Raw genomic sequence first — 9887 nt, 5'->3', positions numbered from 1 at the left:
GGCCACCGGGCCACCCGATTAACACCCAAGGCTTTACTCTGGCTGTACCAGACTTCGCCAGGAATCACCTAAGGAAGGGATTCAACATTCTACAGTAGCAATCCTTAACAACTTTGATTTCCATCCAGATATTCGTATCCTTTGTCTGAATTTTTAGGTTATTTGACTTTCTGGGGTTGTCTGACTTTTTTTTTGGGGGGGGGGTTATCTTAGGTAATTTACACTATGTATGATAATTGTAATTATGTGTTTTTTGTGGCTAAATAAACCTACTTATTCTCTGTGCCACAGACAGGTTGGACTAGTTTCAACCATAAACCAAACATGCCCCATACATGTCTTTCAAAATCAGCGCTACTAAACCGGCAAATCAGCGACGAGCTTACAGGGCAGCCAACCAGTCGAGAGGATTTTCCAGGGAGTTAGCCAATAAAGAGCCAGCTTTCCCAGTGACCAATCAAGAGGCGAATATGATGTTGTGGGGGGAAGGTATTGTTTGTTGACAATAATCTGTCAGCTGTGCTGGCCCTCCTGCCACACACACACACACTCCTCGCTGCTCTTACTGACACTATGGGCTCCCTCTGAAGGTTAAATCATGCTGAAGGGCCGGGGGTGGTTTGGAGGAGGTTTATGGAAGACCAAGAACCCTCACTCGCTGGAACATCTCAGGTCAGACTTCATTATTGATGCGCTCCTTTCATTCATATCTCTCAGGCCATTTTTCACTCTACCAATAAATATGTATATATACATACATATTGATATATAGATAGATATAAATAAATAAGTAGATAGATTGATAGAGATAGAGTAGTTAGAGGTAGAGAAATAGATAAAGAAATACATAGAGAAGGATAGAAAAATAGATAAAGAGATAGAGAAATATATATATTATATATATATATATATATAATATATATATATATATATATATATATATATATATATATATATATATATATATATATATATATATATATATAATACCCATCTGAGTCAGTATAATAGAATATCTTATAAATTAGTTTAATGATGTGGATATATAAAGGTGTTTGAAGCTGTTTTGCATTGTGTAACTGATGTGTTAGTATTAAAGTTCCTTGATGCTGCTGAGATGCCTTTAATCCAAGGAATTGGCTCTGTTCTTCTCTTCCCTGCATCAAACCAGATTGTTTCACATTCCTCAAGTGCTGTCTGACTGCCTATTGCTCAAGGGAGGTGTCTTTATACCTTGTTTCCATGTGTTAGGAACTTTTCCTGCCAAAATAGGCAGAAGGCATTGAACTTGCACTCTTTGGAAAGATGTAGAATTAGGGGAGATATGATTAAATTGTACAAATGGAAAACTGAAGTAAGAAAATATTTAACCAAGACAAAACTTACAGCATTGAATTTAAGTTGGAGAAATTTAGATTTAGAATGGATATTGCGAGGTACTGATTTGGCCATAGAGTTGTAGATGAATGAAGCAAACTCCCAGGTAGTGTTATTGAAGCAAAGCTATTGGTATCTTTAATATAGGTTGGATGGGTACACGAGTGAGTGTGGGTGGATGTAAATTGGACCTTTCTAATATGGGCCAGCAGGCCTACTACAATATTCCTTCATTCTTATGTTATCATCCCCTTCCTTGGATTGAACCTAAATACCTCCCATTCCTGAGGTGCTATGTGATTCCTGTGGGTTTAATGCTTCCCCCCAATTAAAAAAAAAATAGTGTTACCCCCTATGTGTTTAGTATTCCCCATGAAATAATAATTTTCAAGGAATTTCATTAATTTATCAAATTATTCACCTAATGATGCCTAAAATTGTTGAAATTATGTAATTACAAGCAACCAACCATTTTGTAGTTAATTTTGAATTTTAATGTGGTAAAAGTTTAATTGTAAATGTTCACAACTGAAGGATCTGAGTTTGATCCTGGGGTGGGGAAACATTAGGCATGGTTCCTTGCACTTGTTGCTTCCATTTCCCTAGCAGTAATTAGGTACCTGGGTGTTAGCCCACTCTTGTGGGTGGCATCCTGGAAAAAATGACCATAAGACCCTTTGGACCTAAGCTACATTTATTATTTTTGTGGTGTGCAGCTGACTGACTGTGGGATATATTTTAACAGTGTGTCCATGGCTTGGAGCTTTCCACTTTTGTCAGTTTTTTTATAATTACCAGGGTTCTTGTAGGGATCTCAGAACTTTTATGGGGGTCTTTCTCTTGTTTTTTCATTTTCTCATACAAAATACAGTACTATGAATGAAAGTGAATTATCCAAATGTAATGTTTTTTAAGTCTTCTGTTCAGAGGCAGATGTTTATAATTAAAGATAAAAAATGAAATTGAAATTTTTTCAGGTACCTGTACAATGTGCTCAGTAAGAACCAGGTTGTGCAGGAAAGTAACCGCGGCCTTCTGGTGGAGAACCTCCGTGCCATTGCTGAAATACTCATCTGGGGTGACCAGAATGATTCATCAGTATTTGAGTAAGTCGCACTAATGTCTTTCTCTTAGTGCAGTTCTCATCTAAATATAGTAAACTCTCATATAACGTGATAGTTGAGTTTACTAGAGCTACAGTGTTTGGTTAATCAGTACCTTAAATTTTAAAGAATGTTAAAGTAAGAGACTCATTAGCAGTAAGATAACTAGAAATAGCAGTGCTTAGAATAAGCCCTAATTAATACAGTTGCACAGTATGGGTAGCTTTTGACTCATCCAAACCTCTGGTCCGCCTTATCATCTGACTGTATGACCTGAGTCAAAGGGTCACCTCACTCTTACCTGCTCTGTTCACCTACACTGCTGCCCTATATACTGTAGGTTCTTCCAGGGAAAATTATTTTATTATAAAAAAAAGATGTGATGAACACAATGACATAATGAAACCTTCTTTGAAATATTTTTCCCAACAGTTTCTTCTTGGAGAAGAATATGTTATCTTTCTTTCTTCGCATCATGAAGCAGAAATGTGGAAGCTATGTATGTGTTCAGCTGCTTCAGACACTCAATATCCTCTTTGAAAACATACGCAATGAAACTTCACTATGTAAGTAACATTTTATGAGAGAAAGTTAATTCACAAATTATGAATGCATAAATTATAATTTTTGTGTTATTTATTATTTTTCATTCATGATCGATAATGTATTTTTTGTGCTATTTATTTTTCATTCATGATCGATAATGTAATTTTTTATATTCATTATAATTTACTTAATTCTACTCATTCACAATTAATCCACTGTATATGGTTGGTTGCATCTTCAGTTTGTGAGTTAGCTGGGATTTGTTACAACCATAGTTGACTGACGTACATTATCTATATAGTACAGCTGACGAAATTTCCATGGATTTGACAACTGATAAATTTCATATAAATATAAATAATTAAATTTGTTGAAAACATTTTTCAGTTTTAAAGAAGTAATACTGTGCTCTATGCATTCTTACACACTGTAGGTATACATTACTGTATATTCATTCAACAGATTACCTGCTGTCCAATAACCACGTAAACTCTATTATCGTCCACAAGTTTGACTTCAGTGATGAAGAGGTCATGGCCTACTACATATCCTTCCTCAAGACCTTATCACTAAAGCTCAATGTCCATACAATTCACTTTTTCTATAATGAGGTACTGTTATTAATTTTATAGTAATTATTTAGTATTGTATACTGAAGCATACCATAAAGTTAGTGTAATAGCTCAAACAAACCCACAGAGAGGAAAGATAAGATTTATGTCTATTCTGGTCTACCACAGATGCTGAAAAGGACCTCTCATTAGATCATACTCTGCAGTATTCTATTTATTTGATACTTGTGGGCTTGTTTGAGATATTCTTTCTCATCATGTACTTTACAGTGCATAATTCACATAGTTTTTCTAATGCAGTCTTGAGTTGTGGTCATATCTTTGTTCCTTTATAAAATGATGAATGGCATTTCTAAGCATTTTGTAATGAATGTAAAGCATACAGCATTTTAGCAAGTTCTGTATTTGGTATATACATATATAATTGTTCTTAATCTTTGCAGCACACAAATGACTTCCCACTCTATACAGAAGCAATCAAGTTTTTTAATCATCCAGAAAGTATGGTGCGGATAGCTGTTCGAACGCTAACTCTTAATGTATACCGGGTCAATGATCAATCCATGCTCCAGTTTATCCGTGATCGAACTGCAGCTCCTTATTTCTCTAACCTCGTTTGGTTTATAGGCAACCACATACTAGAACTAGAAAATTGTGTACGAAGTGATGTTGAGTAAGTAGAATTGTCTTGTTATTGATGGTAGAAAGTTTTCTTACTAGTGTTAGTTGCTTAACAGTGTCCTTCAAAATACTGCACTCATTATGGCATGTGCATTCATGTATGAAGCATGAAAACTTTGTTCTTCATGCTGTATATGAGATACCATGAGTTGCTGTGTCAATATTTGAACCTTTGTAAAGATAAAAAAAAAAGATCATAAAGTACACTACAATTTGATGCCCTATTAAGTAAAATGAAAGGTACAAATGCATTGAATTTGTATATTTAATTTAGGGTAAAGTGTGGCAAGTGAGGAGGGTAAAATATTAAATATAGATAATTAGGTGTAAATTGAATGTTTATTAATAGTATTTTGTTTGTTTTTTCTCTAGATATAAGTAATTATGAGTTAAAAGATTCAAAATTACTTTAGAATATTTTAATGACAGAAAAAGTTACGTTGATATTAATGGATTTATTGCAATGAAAAGACAGTTAAAACAAAAAAGGGATGGCAGTTAAAGGTTTATCTTACAAGATTGTTGTAAAGGGGATTTGTATTATAAAAATGTAATGACACCGGTGCCAATTTTGTGATATAACCCTTTCTGAAAGCAGTCTTTCAGTCAGATTTTTTATGCTAGCTGCCATCTGCCCCACATACCCATCACAACCCAGCTGATCATGTATTTGCAGGAGGTGGTTGTCTAGATTTCTCTGAAAACCCTGAGCAGAAAATATGAAATTAGAAATTAAAGTATAATTACTTGCTTTGAGAGGTGTGGCAGTTTTTCCTTACCACCACCATCCAGCCTAAACATGTGCGATGTAAAGTTTATGGTACATGTCAAACAGAAGGTGAGCTTTATATTATATTAAAAGCAGGTGCAAAACCTGTATGGGTCATTCAGAGCATATTTGTGTACATAAAGGTTAATTTCAATTAATATAGCTGCCTAATGAGATCTGAGTCTGTTGCCTGTTTCTGAAATCTAAGTAAAACTGGTTGCCTAGCTCTTAACATTGTTTGCCTAGCATGTAGGCAACTCATTACTAATCAAAAGAAGCTTTCAAAGAAGGACAAAAAGTCACAGCATCATGGTTGGAACAATTTACAAATAATGCACACTTTGGAGAAGATGCTTCGATGTTGTTATCATGTTCGTTACTATTATTGTGAGGTTTTCAAGAGGAAACAACCACCTTCACAAGAGATTATACTCATTTCTAGCATCAGTCAGTATACTCAACCTTTGCCAGTTTGGTCTCAGGCCAGATAAAGCACAAATGATGCAATTCTAAAAATGCTTGACTTTTGTGAAGCTCTTGAGAATAATGAATATCCACTAGGCTTCTTTATAAACTTTAGGAAAGCTTTTAATAACATGGACCACAACATCCTGCACCTTAAACTTGAACATTATGGTGTCAATTTGCATATCTTAAATTGTACCCTAACATCAGACACCAATATGTCTCCATCAGTGCTTAACCTCGTCAGCACGATCTTTTTACATAAAGGCGTCCCACGGTAGTGAGACTGAGGTTAGATATTAATTTAGTTCTAATGCATAGTAATTATAATGATACTGAACATGTATGACCAAGTTCACATGTGGAATACTTTGATCATTGCAGTCACAACAGTCGAAGCCGTCTTGCAGACTTAGTTGCAGAGCACCTAGACCATCTCCACTATCTGAATGACATACTTAAGTTGGACATAAAGACTCTTAATGCTGTACTAGCTGATCACCTGCTGAACAGGTTGCTTGTTCCACTACTGGTGTACTCTCTCAATCCTTCTCAGGACAAGGTGAGTTGATTCCACAATTGTCATTTTTGTTTTATGCTGTATGTAAACATATTTCATACAACTAGTTGCCTCAGGACAGATAACTAGACAATGTTTACATACCTCTGTCATTTTTATCTGTGTCAGTTGTATCTGATACCACTAACTTGATTGCTATTTCCCCATTGTGTTCTCAACCACTTTGCTATGTGAAGAAATTAACCATGTTGAAATATCAAACAAAGCTGGAATTATATGTTATAATCCTGTGATTGTAACAGTAATGGCCAATTTTGTAACCAGTGGATTTTGTCCTGTTCCCAGTAAATTTTGTTCTGTATATGAAGTCCATTAAATCATGGGCTTACTGCACTATACTTCATAATCTTGGAACTGAATCAACACCCTGTAATTCTTGGAAATAAAAATTTGGTTTGATTGGATATAATATTTTATACTGTATGTAATGATCATAAATGGTTTTTGTCTAATATATTTTTAACACTAGCTTAGTAAATTTTTACCTCATTGCTTTAATCATAACTACTGGGCCTAAATGCAGAAATTGCATATGCCAACTTGTCACCTAAAATTACTATTCCATTTAATAATGATCTCCAAACCTGTACTAGTTAATATTAAGTAGTTGTAAGTACTGGTATTAGTCTTCCCCAAATGCTTTGCATAGCAGAGCTTTTCGAAGACATTGCACTATGTAAAATATAATCCCAAAACTCTATGAACACCTTGTGTTTTTAGAAATAAAATTTATATTTGTTTTGTATTTGTATGTATCTGAGTACAGGGGGAGGAAGACAACTTGTAATTCTTGATCCCACTGTTACCCTTTTGACTGTCTGAAGTGTCATGTGTCATATCTATCTTTGAACCCTTGTATGGAGTCCACTTTCACTATATCTCCTTCCAACAGAGTGTGTTGATGCTACTGAAGGACTAATGATCTTCCTCTTCCTTGGATCAAACTTAATTACCAGTACCTCCCGTTCTTTATGCACTGTATTACCCCCACAGGTTGAGTGTGTCCCCTTGAATATACATAATAATAATTTACTGTGTCATTGTTTTTTAATTGCCCTCAGCACTCGTATAGTTTGTTTTGATATTGGATTAGTATCTCCTGTTTTTACAGACAAGCTATGTGAATTAAATTTGGTGCTTAGTTTTGATTGTAATAATAATATGTGAATTAATGCTTGCATGTTTATGAATTTGGGTAATCTAACCAAGTCGAAAAAACTATATTTCATGTTTCAGAGCATAGTATTCCAAGTTGAATGTTTTTCAGGATGATCGACCGAGAGTAAGCAGTGTTGTCTCGCTGTTCTTGCTGGCTCAAGTGTTTCTTATTGTGTCTCATGCCCCGCTAGTCAGAGCACTTGCAAAAATAATTTTCCATGCAGACAACTCTATATTTTCTGAAGACACAATTATTTTACAGGTAACTTCCTTCTCCATTTCCTAGATTTAGACACTAACTATTTAAAGGGGTACTGAGATAGTCAAAATCCTGGAAAAAAATATGCAAATGTGGTACAGGTAACATGAAACATGAGGTTGAGAGTTAGGTTATAGTGTTAAGTGAACTGGAAATGGTAGCTTAATTTTGAGAGTTACTGACCCATTATCACTCCTGTTTCAAAATTGATTAAGTAAGGCTGGTAGATAAATAAAAATTTGAAATAGGCAGTATGTTCAAGTGCTTTTAACCCTTTCAGGGTCCGTCCCGTAGATCTACGGCTTTACGTTCAGGGTCCAAACCGTAGATCTACGCCATGAGCTCAGCTCACTCTGTTAAACTGTGAGTGGCACATTTGGGCCTAGATATGAGAGAATACATCTATGTGGTATGTGTGCACCACATAAAATAGATCCTGTAGCACACTGTGTATAATGAGAGAAAAAAAATGAAATCATGATTTTTCGATTAAAACAGCAACTTTGCAGTGTTTTTTCGTATGTTTTTTATAGGTGTATTTGCGATTTCTTGGTCTCATTTGATAGAATGGAAGACATATTACAGAAATAGAGATGATTTTGATTTGTTTTAGCACTGGAAATGGCTTGAAACTGAGCTCAAAGTAGCAGAAATGTTAAATTTTTGCCGATATTCAAGAGTAAACAAACGACCTCACATGTCTAATACACACCAGCTGGTGGGTCTAATATACATTCACAAATATGGTGATGATATTTATACAATTATTACAGTATTGCATAACAGTAAATCTTCTATTTTTTGGTGTGAATAAAAATTCATTATGTGAATAAAAAATCAAAATGGAATTTATTTGTAAAGCCTCAAAACATAACTAATGAACTGAGGAAATGTTAGTTTAGTGCCAGGAATGCCTACATTGTTCATTCTGGACCCTATTTTGAAATTGGAATATTTTGAACTTTGTGTTAAATTGGCCAAATTAACAATTTCCGATCACTTTATTTTGTAGTTGAAACAGTTGACTTGGCGATTTCTTGTGCTCAATCGATAGAATAGAAGTAATACTAGTGAAATAGCTAAGAATTTGGTTGATTGGAATAATGTAATTGGCCTAAAATGGGAGTCAAAGTTGGCAAAATCACCGATTCGTAAATATCGCTGACACATCAAAATTCGCGAGAGCATAATTTTGTCAATTTTCCACCAAATTTCATACTTTTTGTTTTATTACCTTCACAAAAAGATTCTCTACGATTTCATAAGAAAAAATAAAAAAAATTTTTTATGAAAATTCTTGGACACTGGTGCGTGACTCCAGATTTGGGCCTTGGACCCTGAAAGGGTTAAACTTATGGCATTGTAGCATACCAGTGTGTGTATTTCTCTATGAAAGTAACCATAATTTGACTTTAGCAATATCTTTCTCTTCATTAAGATGAGGAATGGGCATAAGAATTTTAAAGATCCTTAAATCAATACTACAGATTTTTTTTTTCAACATGACGGCCATCTCCCACCAAGGCAGGGTTACCCAAAAAAGAAATGAAATACTTTCACCATCATTCAACACTTTCATCCAGAGGCACCCAGATATGACAGTTTAGATGTCACTCCAAACAGATATTTGATATAAATCTTTCCTGTGGCCATGCTTTAAAAAATTGTCTGCATATATGCCATTTTCTATATATTGCTGGATATAGGCCTAACTGTCTGTACCCAAAAACTGTTCTCCAATTTTAACTCCTTGAATTTGTGTAGAGATGTGCGGCAGGCATGTGTGAGCCTGTTAGATAGGAGTGAATGGAGACAAATGGTTTTTGGGACCTGATGAGCTGTTGGAGTGTAAGTAGGGTAATATTTTGTGAAGGGATTCAGGGAAACCAGTTAGCTGGACTTGAGTTTTGGAGGCAGGAAGTACAGTGCCTGCACTTTAAAGGAGTGGTTTGGGATATTGGCTGTTTGGAGTAATATCTATGCTGTCATATCTGGGTACCTCTGCAAAGACAATGATATTGTGTGAATGATGGCAAAAGTGTTGAATGATGGTGAAAGTGTTTCTTTTTTGGATCATCTGCCTTGGTGAGAGGTTGGCCAACATGTTAAAAAAAAATTAGGATTTTGCATTAGGTAGAAGATGGCCAGCGTGTTTAAAAAAAAAAAAACAGAATTGCACTAAAGGCTTAGTTATATTATACCCAAATAATTATCATATTTTAAGTTTTTAAAATTAACAAGAATGACGAATATTATGCCAATACTTGATCATTTGTGTACCCAAGTGAATGACTTTCTTGTACACAATTTCAAAACATAGAGGTTCAGTTTTTGTACACTATAATTTGAAATTTTACATTTTCTCATGGGTTAAAAG

At 34.8% G+C, this 9887-nt stretch overlaps 1 protein-coding gene across 11 annotated transcripts in view; it reads left to right on the top strand.

Moving 5' to 3' along the window:
• Positions 1-482: 482 nt before the first annotated feature.
• The window catches only part of ema (C-type lectin domain containing ema), a 65031-nt gene continuing 55626 nt past the window's right edge, over positions 483-9887 (top strand). For 10 of the 11 annotated variants that reach the window (XM_053792832.2, XM_070098705.1, XM_053792827.2 and 7 more), the window contains exons 1-7: positions 483-672; positions 2355-2483; positions 2913-3046; positions 3489-3637; positions 4042-4271; positions 5898-6075; positions 7361-7513. In XM_053792832.2, the coding sequence (XP_053648807.1) occupies positions 599-672; positions 2355-2483; positions 2913-3046; positions 3489-3637; positions 4042-4271; positions 5898-6075; positions 7361-7513 (1047 nt within the window). In that variant the 5' untranslated portion in view covers positions 483-598. The remainder of the gene's footprint in view (positions 673-2354; positions 2484-2912; positions 3047-3488; positions 3638-4041; positions 4272-5897; positions 6076-7360; positions 7514-9887) is intronic. The other variant, XM_070098706.1, reaches the window with a different exon arrangement.

The sequence above is a fragment of the Cherax quadricarinatus genome, chromosome 64 (genome assembly GCF_038502225.1).
Source record: "Cherax quadricarinatus isolate ZL_2023a chromosome 64, ASM3850222v1, whole genome shotgun sequence".
Taxonomy (NCBI): Eukaryota; Metazoa; Arthropoda; class Malacostraca; order Decapoda; family Parastacidae; genus Cherax; species Cherax quadricarinatus.
The sequence above is the reverse complement of the archived record's forward strand: the minus strand, read 5'-3'. Positions and strand labels throughout refer to the sequence as shown.